The following is an 18,970-nucleotide window of genomic DNA, read 5'->3' as shown; positions in this document are numbered from 1 at the left end:
GCAGGCTACGGCCCGAGCCCAGATCCCGACCCTGCGTCCAGTGCCCGACCCACCCCGGGGCGCGGGCTCCAGGGCCGGGACCTCGGGGCGCGCTCCGGGCGCCCCGGCTCGGCCCCCCCCGCCGCGCGCGCCGCTCCCGGGAGCGCAGAGCTCGCGGTTGTCACTTTAAATTAAAAGGAGGGAGCGGGCGGGCGGCGAGCGCGAGGGAGCGCGCGGCGGGCTCCTGGGAGCGAGCCCGGACTGCGGCGCAGAGCCCGTCCGCCGCCCCGGCCCGGCCGAGCCCCCGGCCCGCGCCGCGCCGCGCCGAGGCTGGTGCTCCGCGACACTGCGGGGCGAGCGCCGAGCCGGAGCCGGAGCGGCGGCCCCTACACCGAGCCGGGGTGAGTACGCACCCGGCCGACCCCCGCGCACGGCCGGGCTACGCGCCCTCCGCGCGGACGCACGCAGCCCCGGCCCCGCGCCCCGGTCCCCGGCCGCACTCGCCCCGCGCGCCTGCACCCCGCGCCCCGCTTGCACGCGAACGCCGGCCACCGCGCACGCCGGGCGCCCGTACCCGGCCCGGCCACTCCGCGCACTGCGCATCGCCTTGCGCCCCGCACGCCCGCCGCCCCGCGTGTGCACACACGCGGCTCACCCCGCCATTTACACGCCTCCGGCGCGCCCGCGCTGCCCCGCACCCTGGCGTTCGCTCTCAGCGCCGGGGCCGACCTCACTGCCCCTGCCAGACACCCGCGCCGGGCTCCCGGGCCAGCCGCCCACACTTCTGGGGAGCCAGCCTCCTGGGGGCTTCCGAGGCGGGAGCGCAGGGCCTGAGGGAACCGTCCGCGTCTTGAGGCGCACGTCGCACCCGTGCCTAGGAGACCCCGCTGCGAGAAGAGCTAGAGGGGCGCTCAGCCTCCTTGGGGCTGTGTATTTGTCCGAAGAGGGGGTGGGGTTGAGGCCAGACATGGGGACCCAAAGTCCCGAGCCAGCCGTCCTCCGGGGCCCCTTTCCTGGGACCGCACGGGGATTGTGGGGCCCCCTCTCATTCTCCGAAGCCACCCTTGTCCCCGAGAGCCTGGAGCCTGGGGCCTTTCGGGGCAGCCTGGTGCTTCCTGTTAGAAATGGGGAGACCCACCCCAAGACGAGCCGGGGCAAGCACTCCACGCTGCCTGCCTCTCTGAAACCTGACACGGTCCCCACGCGGTGGCCTGGCAGAGGTGGGGGACGCCCCCAGCCTGGCCCCTGCTCCAAGTGACCCCTGCACCTGTGTTCTCAGCGGTCCACAGGGCAGGGGAGCTGACCCCCAGGGGGCTGCAGCGAAGATTAGCAAAAGCCACACCTGGCAGTGCCTGGCACAAGTGCCCAGCGCATAGTAGGTGACCGGTAAAGGCCACCGCTCGCCAGCCAGAATGTGTCGTGGCTTCTGCGGGCTGCTTGGGGGAGGCAGTGGGAAGTGGCTATCTCAGCGTGGGTGGGGGGAGAGGAAGGCGCCTGAAAAGACATTTCAAACCCCAGGTCCTGAGGATGCTCCCAGCCTGCAAGGTCACGGTTCCTGGTGCCGACCCCATTACCTGCTGGCCAGGGGAGGGGGGTGGGAGGAGGGGCACTGACCAAGGAGAACCAGAAGATTCCTGGAAAGTCATTTCTCTGACAAGCCCAGAAGGGCACTCCCCCCCCCCCCCCAACGCAGTCAGACTCCAGCGGAAGCCAGGAGTGGCTCTTCACGCCTCCCCCCAACACCGCCCCCACCAGGCCTGGTCAGGAGTCAGCATGGTGGCCAAGAGCCCAGACCTGGATCCATCCCACCCTCGGGTATCTCACACGCTAAGGGACCCCGGGGTCCTGGTTTCTTTGTGAAATGAATCCGTTGTTTCCACGCAATCAGCAAGTCCACAGTGCGCCTGCTGCTGCCGGGCCCGGTGCTAGGCACTCAGATGAGCCCAGATTTGCACCTACAACTGTTTGCAATGCACAGGTGCCGTGCGGGGGGGGGGAGGGGGGGCGGTGAAGGGATGGGGTGGATGGGGAGGCTGCTGACCGAGGGGGCGGTGCAGGCTCAGGAGCTCAGAGAGGGGCGGCGCTGGCCCAATCCTGCCGTGCTTTCCTGTGTGCCAGGCCCCCGGGGAAGCCCTGGTCACTGCCCGCCCTGGCCTCCGCCAGGCCTTGTCAGCATCCTACTCCGGCCAGATCCCCAGGCTGGCTGACCGCCAGGCTGCCTCGGGAGCCTACTGCAGGCGGCTCCGGGGAGATGGAGTCCGGGGGTCTCCGGGACAGTGAGTAAAGCCATTAAGACGGGCAGTTGCTGCCCAGTCAGATCTGGCCCCGGCTCAGCTCCCGCTCACCAGCTGAGTCTGAGTGACCTTGAGCCCAGGCGTCGTCCTTCTCTGAGCCTCCTTCCTCCCCGTCGGAGCGGGGATGATAATGGGATTGGCCCCCGGTGGTCTCAGGGTGGTGGGGAAAACGCATGCACAGTCCTTACTAAAGAAGAGGCAGCGCGTGGCTGCTGGCTTGGTGGCTTCGGGCAAGTCCCTTCAACCTCTCTGAACCTCTCCTGGCTCATCCAAAGTCCGGCTTAACCAGGCTGACCATGGGAGGTGCTTCCAGGGGCCAGCAGGTTGTGGACGTGAATGGAGGGATGAGAAGGGGGCAAGGGCCCACAAGCAGCCCGGTGCCTGCTGCATTGGGGGTGGGGGGATGTAGACCTGCTGTCCCCTGAAGACCCCCTCCCCCACCTTTTTACATTTTTTTCAAATGCATCTTTAATGGGAAATTTCTCAATTTTAAAATGTTGGCAGCTCACTTGAGGTAAATATAACACCTGCAGGCTGGCAGTGCTGCCCCCCGCGACGCCCTGCTGAGTGAGCCACGGCTCAGGGAACCTGCCGAGACCGCTGCCAGGCCAAAGCGGTTAATACCTTCCAGCCCGACCCTACTTCTCTTTTCCTTCTGCCCTCCTGGCACCATGCAGGGCAGTCACCATCCCCATTTCACAGATGGGGTGACTGAGGCTCAGAGGGACGAAAAGCATTACCCAAAGCCACTTGAACTAGCGGGGGAACAGCTCTAGGATTCAGAGTTGGGTCAGCTGCCTACAAAGCCTGTACTCAGGCTGAACCCCCCACAAAGCTGCCCCCTCACTAGACTCCGCCCCCCACTGGGAGCCTCAGCCTCTCCTGTCCTGTCGTCCCTCTTCTCAGGCCCTTCCCAGGGGACCACAGCTGGCACCTGTGTCTGGGGGGTGCTCCCAAAACCACAGCAGCCGGTGAAGGGCTGTGCAGGAGTCTGGGGTCTGAGCTGGACCCGCCTAGGAAGGATGGGGTCCCCTCCCCTGATAGCCAGAGTGGGCTGCAGCCTGGGGTGGACACGCATACTGCCCCGTGGGGTGAGCCTTGCCAACGTGTCCCAGCGTGACGTCCCTCCTGCCAAGTCCACTTCTGCCAGGTTCACAGGGAAGAGAAGCCACTGGCATTGTCCGGTGACTCAGGCTGGGCACACGTGTCACACGTGTCTGTCCGTGCGAACGGCCTCCAGCCAGGAGCCTGGCTGCCTGAGGGTTGGACACAGCGATGTCCGGCTTCCTAGGAAGCTTGTTTGAAACCAGGCGCCCACCTGTGGTGAGGCCCTGGTGGTCAGGTGTGCAGGCTGACTGGTTTATTAGCAGCGTGGCCTGGGCAAGGATTCGACCTGCCTGCCTGCCTGGGCACCAGGGGCTGATCCGCATACCAGAGGCCGTGAGCGCACCTGCTTCGTGGGGCTTGGAGCTCAGTGAGGGTTCAAGGGGGCCATGGGTGTGCAGCCTGCTATCACCAGCATTATCTGGAGCCCAGGAAGGGAGCTTTCACTGAGGTCAGGGTGGGCAAATGCCCTCCCATCACCATGACAACCCTTGTCCTATCGTGGGAGCGGGGACCCAGCGCCTATGGGTGCCCTCCTCCAGACCGCCTGCCCTAGGGCTTATGGCGCTGATGAGACCAGGGTACCCCAAAGGCTTGACTCCAGTGCTGCAGACTGGGGAGAACCCCAGGATTCCTGAAAATGCCAAGAGTCTTGGCTTCACCCTGGGGCTTGACCCCCGGCCCAGACAGGGGGCCCGCAGTAGACTCCCAGGGGCTGGGGCTGGGGGGACTGCAGCCTTGAAGGGTGCCTACCTTTCCAGTGAATTAGTTGTGACGTTTGGAAATCAGGAAATGCACATAAAGAATCCAGACATGTGGCCATTCTTTAAAGAGCCAGAAAGGGGCCGGCGCCGTGGCTTAACAGGCTAATCCTCCGCCTTGCGGCACCAGCACACCGGGTTCTAGTCCCGGTCAGGGCACTGGATTCTATCCCAGTTGCCCCTCTTCCAGGCCAGCTCTCTGCTGTGGCCAGGGAGTGCAGTGGAGGATGGCCCAAGTGCTTGGGCCCTGCACCCGCATGGGAGACCAGGAGAAGCACCTGGCTCCTGGCTTCGGATCAACGCGATGCGCTGGCCGCAGCGGCCATTGGAGGGTGAACCAACGGCAAAGGAAGACCTTTCTCTCTGTCTCTCTGTCTCTCTCACTGTCCACTCTGCCTGTCAAAAAAAAAGAGCCAGAAAAGGCCATTGGCGAAGTCGGCGTTGCCCGTGGAACAGAGAAGCGGCCGTCCTGGGGCCCCCGAGCTCCCTGCAGGTCCCGCCCTCGCCCCCTTGCTGCTGGCCTCCCTTTCCTTCCCTTCCACACCGGGCCTGCAGGCTTGGGGTGTGTGAGCACCGCCCTGAAGCGCAGGGGAACCGAGCGGTGGGCCGTGAGGGTCCTCCAGCCCCTGTGCCTCGAGCTGAGAGCGAACAGCTCACCCCAGCCCCCCCCCCCGCCAGGACTCCCCACCACCAGTGAGGACACATCCGCGGGCAGGGTCACTTCTCTGCAAGCAGAAAGCAACAGGAGGCGCCGGGGTGCAGGTAACGGCTTGCATGAGCGCCAAGACCTTTCTAGAACAACTGAGTCAGAACTTGACAGCTCACAAAACCTGCGGGGGGAGGGTGGGGGGAGGAAGAAGCTGTCCCCGGAGCAGAAGCGCAGCCCCTTCTTCCGAGTGACAGGGAGGCACCGGGCCAGTGCCGCAGCGCAGGGGGTTAGGCAGCCACCTGCAACGCAGCACCATGTGAATGCTGGTTCCAGTCCTGGCTGCTCCGCTTCCGATCCAGCTCCCTGCTAATGCGCCTGGGAAAGCAGCGGAAGACGGCCCAAGCATCTGGGCCCCTGCACTCATGTGGGAGACCCGGAGCCTGGAGTTTCGCCCTGAACTCGCCTTCCGCTTGGCCATTTTGACCATCTGGGGAGTGAACCAGTGGATGGGGGATCTCTCTCTCTGTACATATAGCTACATTTAAAAGTGGGGGAAAAAAAAGACACATTGGAAATCAGCTAAGGGCCAACTCCAGTGAGTGACCGGGGGACGGTGCTCGTGGCTGCTGGCATGATACGATGAAAAACTGAGTTTAATTCTGGTGCAGAGCAATCTTGCAACCCACGTATGGTTTGTTTATAACACATTTTGTCACCGGGTTTAGCAGGGTGCCCTGTAACAATGGAACTGTGGATAAACAGTTAATATTTATTTTAGCATAAATGTGTCCCAGGCAGTATGAGGGACATGCAACAGGACTTCAGATATTCCCTGGAAAATGGAGCTAAAAGATTTTTTCTGTGCAAAAAAAAAATCCGTACATGCAACAGATCTCCAAAAAGTTCATGAAGAATGTGTATTATGAACAAACCATGCATGGATTGCAAATTTGCACCATACTTAAACTCAGATCTTCACCGTATTTTTCTGTAAATTGAAGTACCCTCGTGCCTGCATGGGCTTCCTGTACTATGTCTAGCACCTCTGATATGAGGTCTTGAGGTGACATTTTAAAAACTGCTGGGGCCAGCGCCACAGCTCAATAGGCTAATCCTCCACCTGCGGCGCCGGCACCCCAGGTTCTAGTCCCAGTCGGGGCACTGGATTCTGTCCTGGTTGCTCCTTTTCCAGTCCAGCTCTCTGCTGTGGCCTGGGAAGGCAGTGGAGGATGGCCCAGGTCCTTGGGCCCTGCACCCACATGGGAGACCAGGAGGAAGCACCTGGCTCCTGGCTTCGGATCAGCGCAGTGCACCGGCCGCAGTGCACCAGCCACAGCAGCCATTGCAGGGTGAACCAACGGAAAAGGAAGACCTTTCTCTCTGTCTCTCTCTCTCACTCTCCACTCTGCCTGTCAAAAAACAAACAAACAAACAAAAAAACTGCTGGGAGCTCCGGGTGACCACACGTGGTCAGTAAGGTTGGGGCCGTGACCCTCTGTGGCCCTCTCGCTAACTCTTTCCCTTGCAGTCACAGGCGCTGGGGCAGGCACCATGGCCGTGGACGTGGCTGAGTACCACCTGAGTGGTGAGTACCCAAGGGCAGCCCCTGTGGGTCACAGCTGGGGTCATCTCCCAGGACCCTCGCCCCAAGCCTGGGCGGCGGGTGGCTGGGGCTGAACCACAGCCCTGTTTTACCCACCAGGCCAGTCGGTGGCCACCCGAGGTCTCAGCCTTGGGACCGCCAAGCTGGGGTCAGGCTGAGGTCTTTCCTCTCCAGTGGCTCCTGGGACCCCACCCCTGCCCCGTGAGTCCCTTGTGCCTCTGCTCCCTGTCTGTGACAGACGACTCCACCCCGTGGGGGGGCCCTTCCTGGAGCCAATCAAGTGGCCAGATGCCAGGAAGGCCATGTCGGGTTTGTGGAGCGTCAGAGTCCCAGCTCACTGGTCCGGAAGTGGTGCCCCTGTGGGATGCAGCAGCCAGCTTCGTTCCCGCTGCCCCTGCAGGCTCAGCCGGTCAATCCTGGCGCTGAGCTAGGGAGCTGGGGGCTGTGGATTTTCCCAGCGGTGGGCGGTATCAGGGCAGGAAAGCTCACCATCTTTTCCCCGCCGTTCCCCACCCGCTCACCGGTGAACCAGGAACCTGGGTCTCCTGACTCCCAGGCCCGCATCCCAGCCTAGCCCCAGGTCTTTGCAGGGCCTTTGCTGGGCCTCCTTGCCTGCTCTGCCTGGCTCAGAGGCCCCACGACGTGAGTGGAGAGTCCAAGGCAGCAGAGGCCTGGTGCCGGGCTGTGTGGCGGCAAACCTCTCTCCGGCCCCCCGCCCCTCCCCACTTCCTCATTTGTAAAATGGGGCAGCACTGGAACTTTCTCATGGTTCCGAGGACCCGATGGGTTCAGATGGAAGGGCGTCTCCAGGAGTTCATGGGGAAATGGAACAAAATGTTAAATTTTGGTTCAGAACATTTTTTGAGATACTCGTTTTCCATGAGCTTTTTGAAAACTTCTCCTGTATGAATTGTTTCCCTTCTCCTCCTCCTCTTCCTCCTCCTCCTCCTCCTCATTTCTGGGCTGATCCGGACCTTGCTAGGCTTGGGAATTCTCCGTTTCACCCCAAGGCAGTTTCTCCGTAAAATCAGTTGGCCAGTGACCTGCCTCTGTTCTGCCACTGGGGATGCGGGCTCCAGTTCCTCGGTTCCGTTCTGCCCCTCCCGGGTCTGCTCAGATCCGGGCTCTGTCCCTGCCCTCTGGCACCCCCACCCCGACCCCCGGCCCTGGCCTGGGGCCACACATCATTCCACCGTTTACCAGGCTCTTGCCCATCCCATCCCCTGGTCGTCAGAACATTCCAGAACATTCTGGAGCCATGTCGAGGCTGGGCCTGGGACCCTGTGCAGAGGTCTCCGTGATGGTCTCATTTAGCCTGGGGACTTACATTCGAGCAACAGGAGAATTCAGGGGTGTGGGGGCTGTGTCCACCGCGCCCTCCCCTCCTGGTGGGCCCTTCCTGGCTCTCCTGGTTCTGCCTGGCTGATGTTTGCATCATGATTCTGTGATTACTTTTTGCCTCTCAACAGCACCGAGACGTTTTCTCATGCTGCCACAGTGTCACTTTCATGACCCCAATTTCCATTCTCCAAGGCCGGTGACATTCCCTCCTAAGACAGCTCTGCCAGCGCCCGCCGGCCCCCGCGGTGGAAGCCTCCGGCTGACTCCAGATTTCGCTGTTATAAATACAGCCGCGGTGACTCACGCCACACACAGCCCACGGGCTGGGATTTTCCCCGCAGAATAAACGCGCCCAGTGGGACCCCGGACGGGGGTGCAGTTTTCCCGAGGGGGAGCCAGCCCAGAAGACCGGGCACCGAGGCGCCGGGCTCTGCGCCTCACCTCGGCGCACCTCGCCTCACCTCGGCCGCTGGAGCCGGGAACCCAACTTGCTCATTAGCCTCTGTCAGCCTTGGTGCTCCGCTTCTGGACGGCGGAAGCAGGGCCTCCTTGGGTGCTGGGTGCTGGGTGGCCAGCCGGGCTGGTGAATACTGGGCCCTCTTCTCCACCCTACCCCCACCCTCGGTGACTCAGTGGCGTGGGCTCTGGCTGAAAATGGCCCCACCAGAAGGGCTTCGTGCTGAGCCCTCCCAGTGCGGCTAGACTCGGGGCCAGTGGAGTATCCTACCGTCCTCTGTGGTCTGTTTTCTGCCCCCACCCTTACCCTGGACAGCAAGACTCGGCCTGTGGGCTCCTCTTGCCCACAGGGTGCTGAACACAGCAGGTACTCAATGGATGTGTGACAGTGCCCACACCTGCCTGGCTCTGCGACCCTGGGAGAGTTCTTTCTCTGTGTTGTGCCTCAGTTTCCTTGTTTGAACTGAGGTAGGAGTAGTGCCGACAGCGTGTTAGAGAGTGCTGTCTGCCAGCAGCGTGCCTTCTGCCTGGTGAGCCCCGGTGTGGCATTCGGTCACTTCCCCACAAAGAAACCGATTCCCCCAACACGTTCTGGCCACTGACAGCCACAGCTGTATCTGTTGTCATTGGTTTGCCCATTGTGGACGGTTGGTATCCAGCTGTCCCTGCGCACCTGCGTGCCCAGGGGTACCAAGGTCTGGCCATGTTCCAGCTCAGTACAGAATGGCACGGTATTTGCATGTGTACCCATGCCTGTCTTCCCACAGACTTTATGCCGTGTCCGGGTTGCACGCAACCCTTCACACAACACAAATGCTATGTAAATGGGTACTGCCTGGTATTGTTTTGGGAACAACGACAAAGAAACGGCCTGTGCTTGCTCAGCACAGAGGCAAACACGGTAGGCCTACGGACACGGCACGCGCTCTGCCGTGGGCTGAATGGGCAGGTGCAGACCAGGCCAGCTCTCAGCAGAACCAGACAACACCTGGTCTTTGTGTTGGCCAAGGTCCATCACCCTCTTCCCAGATCGGCATCACGGCTCCGTTCTCTTGCGTTGCTGACCGTGTGTAGGGCATCTTATCTGTTCATCCGCTGCTGGCTCAGGTGTGGGGCAAAAATAGGAGCCCAGCTTTTCCTCCCCCAAGTCCCCTTCTTCTGCTTGGACCCCCTGAAAGCGGGAAGCCCTCCAGAGACAGGGACAGCCCCTGGGTGTAAGGCCTGGGGCCTCTCCGGCCCTCTCCACAGCTCTCCAAACGCTCCAGCCACCCACCTCTGCCAGGAGATGCGCACGTGTTTGTGGAAAGCAGTGTGGACAGGCACGAGCGCGTGCTGTGGACACCTGGTCCCTCACCCAGTGGCTGAGCCGCCTGCTCCCCGGGCAGGGGTCTGCAGCCACTCACGAGAGACCACCCTTGCCTTGCAGTCATCAAGAGCCCGCCCGGCTGGGAGGTGGGCGTCTACGCCGCGGGGGCGCTGGCCCTGCTGGGAATCGCCGCCGTGAGCCTGTGGCGGCTCTGGACGTCCGGCAGCTTTCCCAGCCCCTCGCCGTTCCCCAACTATGACTACCGCTACCTGCAGCAGAAGTACGGCGAGGCCTCCGCAGAGGCCAGGCGCAAGGTGAGGCTGCCGCTCCCACAGGTGCACGCCCCCTGCTGGGCGCCCTCAGCGTCGGCCTCAGTTCCCGCCCCCGCCCCACTCACCCTCTGGGTCTCCAACTCCCAGCCTCGTGCTAGGAGGCCGGGAAGTGCTTGTGGAATGAGTGAATGCCTCCGTCTTCAGAACCGGCTTGGGTGGGGTGCGGTGTTCCGTGTCTCACCAGAGTGCCTGGGTTCCATGCCTGCCTCTGCTCCTCCTAACACAGACCCCCCCCCGGGGTGGGGGGCAGCAGGTGCTGGATGGAGTGCTTGAGTTGCTTCCCCCCGCCCACGTGGGAGTCCTGGATGGGGTCCCTGGCTCCCAGCTTCCACCTGGCCCAGTCCTGAGTGTTTTAGCCATTTGGGGAGTGAACCAGCAGGTGGAAGATCTCTCTCTCTCTCTCTCTCTCTCTGTGCGTGTGTGTGTGTGTGTCGCTGCCCCTTGCAAATAAATAACTCTAAGAAACAAAAGCAAAACCCCATCCATTCAGGGCTTCCCCAGATCTGCCGCCGTCTGGAGCCGCCGTTGGCCGTGCGGTGGGCGCTTGGCACGTGACCAGTGTCTGCCGCTGGGACCTCAGGCTCGGCAGGGGTGCCCTGGCCTGGGGTGCCAGCCCTTCTGGGGTTCTCGCTGTCGCCAGGTAACACTGGGCAGCGTGCAGAGTCCAGTGAGCACAGCCAGGATCTGTTAGCAGATGAGCGCCCGCCTGCTCCCTCGTCCGTGGCGTCGGGGGACTGCCGTGCACGCTCCTGGGGACCGGAAAACCGGCACAGCTTTTCCAGGAGCATTGTGGCAACACGGGCGAAAACCTCTGGAAGGACTGTGTCTTCCCAGGCGGGGTTTTAAGGGAGCTGCTTGCACTTCGTTGTGTACATTTGTGAGAATTAGAAATGCATCCGTGCCCAGCTGTAGGGGACAGGAAAACAGGGAACGGAGGGGAGGGCGGTGACCACACAGGCAAAGCTCGCTTAGGGAAAAGAAAAATCCAAGTATCTGGGCAGGTGCTATGCAATGTGGGAGCTTTCTTGTGTTGGAAACTTTTTTTAAAAAAATTTTATTTGAAGGGCAGAGAGAGAGAGAGAGAGAGAGATGGAGATCTTCCATCCACTGGTTCACTCCCCAAATGCACACACTGCCGGGGCTGGGCCAGGCTGACGCCAGGAGCCCAGAATTCCACCTGGGTTTCCCGTGTCTGCAGCAGGAACCCAAGCACTCAGGCCACCGTCCGCTGCCTCCCAGGTGTGTTGGTAGGAAGCTGGATTGGAAGTGGCACTCCAGTGTGGAATGAGGGGGTCCCGAGGGGCGGTCTGACCCACTGCGCCCCAGCGCCTGCCCAGAAAACACTTAGTAAACTTCCTTTGAGGCTGCGCGGTCCTCTGTTGAGGAGCTGTCCCCTAGTTCCTGTCCCCAGGCCCCTGCTGCTGGGGTCCTTCCTTGCTAACTAGCTCACTCCTTTACCTATGCAATCGTGTCCTTATAAATAATTATTTTAAGAAAAGCTTTCCTTCCGTCCTGGTTGACAAACAATACTGTTCGATAAGAACCTCCCCGACCGTCCTAGCTCACAGGGGCTACCGAGGAATCCCCAGCTCCGGGGCATTTATAAAGGCCCACGGTCTCGTGCGCTCACGGCTCTGGACGAGGAGTGTGGAGACGCCTCTGCCGTCTCCCTCCGACCTTGCCCGTGGCCCTCGTGACGTCCCGTGTCCCTTTCTCAGAGGATGCCCTCCTGGAACGGCCAGCGGCCCGGCACGCGGGGCCCGCCCAGCCGCAAGGACAGCCTGAGCCTGGAGGACACCTTGGAGAGCGTGAGCGAGCTGGGGCCCCTGGAGCTGATGGGCCGCGAGCTGGACCTGGCGCCCTACGGGCCGCTGCGCAAGTCCCAGTCGGCTGACTCCCTCAACTCCATCTCCTCCGTGAGCAACACGTTCGGGCAGGACTTCACCCTAGGCCAGGTGGAGGTGAGCATGGACTACGCCGCCGCGTCCCACACCCTCCACGTGGCCGTGCTGCAGGGCAGGGACCTGCTGGAGCGTGAGGAAGCCAGCTTCGAGTCCTGCTTCATGCGTGTGAGCCTGCTGCCGGACGAGCAGATCGTGGGCATCTCCCGGGTGAGTGGGGCCCTCTCTGCGGGGCCGGGCGGGAGGCCGGAGCTGCGGGCACCAACCTGGGGGGGCGGGGGCTCGCCTGAGGGCTCCCCGCGGCTGCACTGGCGGAAACCACACCCCCGCCCCCCCCCCCCCCGCGTGTCCCTGTGTCAGCGCAGGGTCCTGCTGGGGAGCGAGGACAGCTGGCTCATCAGGGGACCTCGGTTACGGGTCTGTGATGGTGGTGCGGGTGTGGCTTTGGTGACTTCACGGGTGCTGAGGCCCCACTGGGTACCAGGGTCTGCAGCTCAGGGGCTGGAGTTACCCGGTTACCGAGCCCCGGGGAGAGGAAGCAAGTCGGGGGCCACCTCAGTGGGAGCCGCGTCCTTTGGCCGACACTGCAGGGGAGGAGCTAGGAGTAGGACCCCACCTTCCTCTGGTGCCCCACACCCTGGGGATGATGGGACTGGGCGCCTGGGGCCGAGAGCAGAGTGAGGGCCCCCACAAGGAGTGGTGGGGAGAAGAACCCTGGAGCCGGCCTGCCGGGGTTTGAATCCCAGTCCCAGCACTTCCTACCGGTGTGACCTTGGGTGAGTTGCCGAAGGTGCTCTAACAGTGTCCAAGTGGCCATCAGAATCATTGAGAAAGGGGCGGTTTCATACACGTAAAGTCCATAGCCTGGGGCTCTCAAGGCCATGGTCAGGGCCCCCTGGGGGACTCTGGGAGGTCCAGGATGCGTCCTTCAAGGAGGGACACTGGCTGAGAGCAGCCGCCACGGCCTGTTCTGTGCCAGGAGCCCCGTGCGTCCAGGATTCGCTCACGCTCCCCACTGAGGCCAGCCGGACGGAGGGTGCCCTCTGCCCGGGTACCATGAAGCACCGTGCTCAGAGAGGGGCGGTCCCAGGCCAGTGTGGCCAGAGCACGGCGAGCTGGGGCACGTCAGGAGAGGGGCGAAGAGCCCTCCAAGAGTCTTCGTGGGGGATTGTGTGGGGAACGGGGCTCCCCGGGAGCACTGTAAGAGGAGTCTTCCCGGACCCCTCCCCAGGCAGTGACTGAAGCGTGGTTCAGGGCAGCTGGGGTTGCTGCTCCGTCCATTGCCCCGGAGGCGGGCTTCTCAGCCTCACAGCCCGAGCCACTCCTACCAGCCAGACCCCAGCTTGGGCCAGGTGTCGGGGATGAGTGCCCCTCTCTCAATACCACCGGGCAGCGGTTAAGGCAGCCGACACAGAAAGGGAGCAGTGCCGCAGGGGCACCTCCCCAGGGGCCAATGGCTCCCAGAGGCAGGGCTGGGCTTTGCACTTGATCTTAGCCAAAAGACCGAGAAGCGATAGGGCTGGACTTTGAAATGGAGTCTTCCCACTTGCCTGCTCATTCTGCCCACCCACCCATTCATACACCTGCCCACACGCTCATCCATTTAACCACACACCCATCCACCTGCCCACACACCAACCCATCCATCTACCCAGACACCCATCCATCTATCCATCTGCCACCCACCTGCTCATACACCCATCTACCTGTCCACACACCCATCCACCTGTCCACGCCTCCCCACGCATCTGTCAGCACACCTGTTCCCCTGCCCACACACCTGTTCCCCTGCCCACATCCCCCTACATGCATCCACCTGTCCACACCCCCACACACATGCACCGGCCCTGACGCCCCTCCCGGCGCTGCCCCCACAGCTCCAGCGGAACGCCTACTCCATCTTCTTCGACGAGAAGTTCTCGGTGCCGCTGGAGCCCGCCGCCCTGGAGGAGAAGAGCCTGCGGTTCTCCGTGTTCGGCATCGACGAGGACGAGCGCAACGTGAGCACGGGCGTGGTGGAGCTGAAGCTGTCCGTGCTCGACCTCCCGCTGCAGCCCTTCAGCGGCTGGCTGTACCTGCAGGACCAGAACAAGGTGAGCCCGGCCCCCCGCCCCCCGAGGGGAGCACACACAGCGGGGACAGCAGCCTGAACCCCGCCTGCATTAGGCGGGCAGAGCAGCCCCGAGCCGCCTCCTGGGAGACCGATTGCTGTGTGCAGCGACTTCACACACCCTGACCGCTGCCTGCAGCTCGCCTGCTGCTCCTAGTGCAAACCTCCAGAGGCTCTCCTCATACAGAGCTGCTGTACGCCTCGGACCCTGCCATGGATCAGTCCAGGCCAAGGCCAAGTTCAAAGTTCCCTCTCAAGGGGCACCTTGACGATCTGCCTCCATCACGTCTGGAACTGCCTGCTCTGTTTCCCGTGGCCTGGAGAGAGGCACTGAGCCGCATTTGACTGCTACGTCGGCCTGGCCGCCCCTGGCCCTCCTTGCAAGGAGGGTACCATGGCAGGAGGGGTGGGTTTCCTCCATGCGGCTGGGGGAGGGGTTCTGGTGCCCTCTCAGCCCCGCCAGCCCGGGGCCCCAGAGCTGCAGTTTCTCTGTGGGGTAGGAATCTCCTGGCCGTCCTGGACCCCTCAAGTCCTGGCAGGGGGGAGAAGCCCTCTGAGCCGCCGCTCTGTCCCCCAGGTCCCTGACGCTGTGGGGGAGATCCTTCTGTCCCTCAGCTACCTCCCCACAGCCGAACGGCTCACTGTGGTCGTGGTAAAGGCCAAGAACCTCGTCTGGACCAACGACAAGACCACAGCGGGTAAGGCCCTGAGCCGTGCGGGGCGGAGCAGCCGGGGCGGGGCCTGTGTGGAAGATCCATCCCCCTCTGGGAGCCTGGAGACCCCAAGGGTGGCAGGGAGTCCCAGTGAGGGTACAGTGAGTGCAGGGGTGGCGGCAAGCTTGGTGGGGGCTGAACAGGGAGCAGCCCTGAGGGCCACAGGCACCGGGCAGGGAACCAAGGTAGGCACCTGCTTCCCAGAACCGGAACTCCTGACAGGGGACCAGGGCCACCGGGTTGGGGTAGGCGCCACGTGGGACCGATGACAGAGGGGACCTCGGGCCCAGGCAGGTGCAGCCAGGACACCTGGTGGGCGATGGGCGTGGCCAGGCAATGACCTGGTATTTCAAGAGCCGCACACCACTGAGTCAGGCCCTGGTGCGCAGGCGGGCGCCGGTGACTCAGGCTGTGCCAGAGCCGTTTATAGAATGGAAGAGGCGTGGCTGCCGAGCCCCCCAGAGCCTTGTGGGAGGGGAGCATGCAGGCTGTGAGGCGGCTGCCTGCGTCCAAGGCCTGGCCCCCTCCCGATGGCACGTGAGCCTTGTTTTCTCGTCTGGGACGTGGGAACGCTCACACAGGCCCAATGGCAGAGTTCAGGAGATGCTGGCAAGAGCGGGGGGTGGGAGGGGGCGCCCAGTGGGGCGGGCAGGGCTGTGCCCAGCGAGCCTGGCCCTCAGCCCGCCCCTACCTGTCCACAGACCCCTTCGTCAAAGTGTACCTGCTGCAGGATGGGAGGAAGATGAGCAAAAAGAAGACGGCGGTGAAGAGGGACGACCCCAACCCTGTGTTCAACGAAGCCATGATCTTCTCTGTGCCGGCCCTGGTGCTCCAGGTGAGGCGCGGGAATCCACGCGCCGCCTCTCCCGCGGGGCGGCAGTTACCCAGCGGCCCCGGCGGCCAGCCCTCTGGTGGGTGCTGGGGATGGGGGAGCTGCATTTTGGTGCTCGTTGGTAGAGCACGGAGGGACCACAGAGGCCCTGAGAGGGGTGCAGCAGGGTCACCCAGGGCTCCAGAGCCCCAGCCCTGGGTGCCTGCTGAGCTCCCGTCTGCCCCCAGGGAGACCCCCTCCCAGCTGGGACATCACAGGCCATGTCTAGGGGCGGGGAGGGGGGGGCAGTGGGACTGCATGCACCCTAGTGGCCCTGCTTACATACCTCAGAGGACGGGGATCTCACCACCTCCCTCACTGTCTCCTTCCATCCTGTGGCATTCCTGACAGGGAGGAAGTCCCTTTGTGCCTTGAGCTGGTCCCTGCCCCTGTAGCCCCAGGAGCCCACCTAAGCCCCACCCCCGGGTTTGAAAGCCTTGACCCCAGCCTGGCCCTGGCCACTTCTAATTACTGCAGACAGCCCGCCCTGACCAGCCCTGGGCATCAGAGAGTTGCTCGGCCTCCCGCATGGCCCCACACCACCTGTCCGACCCCTGCCTCCCCCTGGGTGCCCAGAACGCCCACCGTGCCACAGCCTGAGGGGCACCATGGGGGAGGGGGAGGGGAAGTCAGGCCAGGTCCCAGTCTCCGCCTCTCTGATCTCGAGCCTCCCTTCCCCATGCGTGAGTCACGTTAACAATTCCATCCACGGCCCCACAGACCCCCCACACGCTGACCCACACGTGTGTGAATTCACCCCGTGCCCCTGTGGGTGGGAATTGTCATTGTCACATCTGACAGATGGAGAAACTGAGGCAGTAGAAGCCCAAGTCCCTGCCAAGGTCGAACCGCAAGGAGGTGGCAGGGCCGGCTGTTGGACCAGGCAGGCGGGGCTGCCGCCGTTCAGACCCTCCCCCACCACTGCTCCGCCGGGTGACTTGAGACAGGCCTGGAGGTTCAGGAGCCCTCGCCTGCACCTGCTGGGGCCCGGCGCCTGTCATTGGAGCCCTGGCTGTGCCCGGTGCCACAGCACCCACTTTGCCTCCTCCCCAGGACCTGTCTCTCCGCGTGACGGTGGCTGAGAGCAGCAGCGACGGTCGTGGGGACAACGTGGGCCATGTCATCATCGGGCCCTCGGCCAGTGGCATGGGCACCACACACTGGAACCAGATGCTGGCCACGCTGCGCAAGCCCGTGTCCATGTGGCATGCTGTCCGGCGAAACTAGCAGCCGGGGCGGCCCAGGCACCCCCGCCAGAGCCCAGCGGGAGCCACGAACGCTGGGCTCCCCCTGTGGAGTCCCCCTCTGCCCAGACTGCAGCAAAGGGCAGACATGGTTCTGTGTCCAGGGGCCTGGGGCTTTCTGCCATGGAGGACCGGGGGTGGCTGGGTCAGGACCGGGCAGGGCAGCGAGGGGGGCGCTGGCCACTGAGCAAGCGCCATCTCCAATCCTCTTCCTGTCCGAACCTCACCTGAGAGGGGCCCTGGGCTCCCACAGCCAGCGACCTCCGCCCCACACCTCCCAGGACCCAGCAAGGCTTCGGGGCCGGCACCCAGCTGGGCACCGGCAGGGGTGACAGGAACAGGAAGATGAGCTCCGCCTGCCCCCGGGGCTCGGCCGTGTTGGTTTTGGGGTCTCTGGGGGCTGGGGGAGGGGCTGAGAGTGTCCCGACGGGGGTACCAGCCTGAGCCAGGGCACGAGGCCAGGCCATGCAGAACCCTGCAGGCCGTGGAGCACTGGGCCCCGAGTTCTCTACGTCTGCTCTCGTGAGCCTCAGCCGCTGTGAGAACCAGAAGGTCAAAGAGGTGCAGGCCGTGCGCCAAGCACCTGCTGGGAAAAGAGAAGCCTGGGGGGAGGGGCGGCTGGCATGGGGGCCCCAGGGTGGGGGTCCGGGGGGCTGCAGGCATCTGGGACGATAGCCTGGCAGTGGGGGTGGGGGTGGGGCATGGGGGGCCCTCAGGCTGGGCCTGGGAGTGGGGGCAGCGCGGAGGGCCGCCAGGTGGTCGAGATGGACAGCATGTGAGGGACAACTGGAGAGGGGCGAAGGCCAGGCTAGGACAGAGGCAGCTCTGGGGCACGGCCAGACCCCCAGTGTCCTCTGTGTCTCTCGAGCTGCAGCGTCAGGGGCCATACAGCTTCGGCCCACGACTGGGGAGATCCCAGGGGCCTGGGCTGGCACAACCTCCCCACTCCTAGGGGTGTCGCGGGACAAGGCGGCGGCTCTGTGGCCTGCACCGCCAAGGAGGGGTGCACCTGCCAGTTTCAAGGGGCGGCAAGGGTGCTCTGCGAGGCCCCTGCAGGTGGAAGAATGGACTCAACGCTGGCCACCACCCTTGGCCCTGGTGAGCTGCAGACCCAGCCCCAGCTGGGTGCCTCCAGCGACATGGGGGGAGGGGAGGCCAGGACAAGGACCCGAAAGCTGGACAGGTGCTCCCCAGCCGACGCTGCCCTGGCCCAGCCTGAGGCCAGCTGCCTGCGCTGTGGCCATGGCCAGGAGGTCAGCACAGGACCAGGGCGCGCGTGGCCCCCACAGCCCGGGGACCCCGCCTTCAGAACCCAGCGGCCGTGCAGTGCGTCTGTCTCCTCCACCGCATGAAATAGGGACAGGGCGCCCAGCGAGGCCGCAGCAGGGGCTGAGTGTGCTGACGGGAATGATTCTAGAACCCAAATAAAGCTGGGGCAAGAAGGGGGCTTCCCGGAGCCCCACTCAGCCCACTTCACCCTGGTCTCTCTGTGTCAGCCGTGAGGGCCTGTCTGGCTGGGGAGTCCGTGACATGGCCTGGTGACATCGGCTGCTTACAGAGCTCCAGGAGCTGCCTTGTGTGTGTGTGTGGGGGGGGGGGGTAATCAAAGAAGGCTTCTTGGTGGTGGCACTCAGCTGAACTTCAGGCAAGAGGGAGAATACGTAGATGAGCAGGAAAAGCGTTCCTAACAGAACAGCCTACGTAAAGGGACAGGAGTGGGAGAAGGGAGACAGGGCGGACCTCAAGAGTTCAGTGGGTGCCAGTGCCCAGCCTGCAACCCCAGCACCCATCACCAAGGTTTCCCTGTCACTGCCTTCCGCAGATGTAGAAACCGATTCCCAGAAAGGCCAAGTAACAAGCCCAAGGTCATGCAGCCAGAGGGTCGCAGAGCTGGGATTCAACTCAGACTGGCTCCAGAGCCCCCCGCTCCTGACCACTAGGCAACACTGCCCCCTTCCCCAGCTCCTGAGGGTAGAGCCGAGGGGTAGCTCTGGCTCTCCATCCCTGTCCCCCCCCCCCCCCGCAGAGGACCATAAGCTGGGGAGGAGCTCTTAGGAGGCCATCCCTACAGGAGCTGACCCTATGAGCCACTGGGGAACCGGGCGGTAGAGACGGCCAGTGACACTATCTCAGGTGCCCATGAGCAGGGTGGAGACCAGGGAAGGCTTCCTGGAGGAGTTGGAACCACGAGAGCTGGCCCTGCAATTGCCCACATGGAGGGGGTGAGGGGCCTCAGGCTGCCTTAGCAAGGGTGGTGCAGGTGTCTGGCAACGCACAGCCAGGCGAGACTTGGGAGGTCAGGTGGG

At 63.5% G+C, this 18,970-nt stretch overlaps 1 protein-coding gene across 3 annotated transcripts; it reads left to right on the top strand.

Moving 5' to 3' along the window:
- The first annotated feature begins 320 nt into the window (after positions 1-320).
- On the top strand, positions 321-17,270 carry SYT12 (synaptotagmin 12). 3 transcript variants are annotated; one of them, XM_062195758.1, is made up of 9 exons: positions 321-380; positions 4,817-4,900; positions 6,316-6,372; positions 9,614-9,807; positions 11,544-11,936; positions 13,604-13,819; positions 14,414-14,534; positions 15,251-15,384; positions 16,474-17,270. In XM_062195758.1, exons 3-9 carry the CDS (start codon positions 6,339-6,341, stop codon positions 16,645-16,647), a joined length of 1,266 nt encoding a protein of 421 aa, XP_062051742.1. In that variant the 5' UTR covers positions 321-380; positions 4,817-4,900; positions 6,316-6,338; the 3' UTR covers positions 16,648-17,270. The 3 variants fall into 3 exon arrangements, with proteins under 3 accessions (XP_062051742.1, XP_062051744.1, XP_062051743.1); XM_062195759.1 differs by lacking the exon at positions 321-380 and adding an exon at positions 938-1,957; XM_062195760.1 differs by lacking the exon at positions 4,817-4,900 and having other exon boundaries at positions 344-380.
- Positions 17,271-18,970: the final 1,700 nt, after the last annotated feature.

The sequence above is a fragment of the Lepus europaeus genome, chromosome 7, assembly GCF_033115175.1.
Source record: "Lepus europaeus isolate LE1 chromosome 7, mLepTim1.pri, whole genome shotgun sequence".
NCBI lineage: Eukaryota > Metazoa > Chordata > Mammalia > Lagomorpha > Leporidae > Lepus > Lepus europaeus.
The sequence above is the reverse complement of the archived record's forward strand: the minus strand, read 5'-3'. Positions and strand labels throughout refer to the sequence as shown.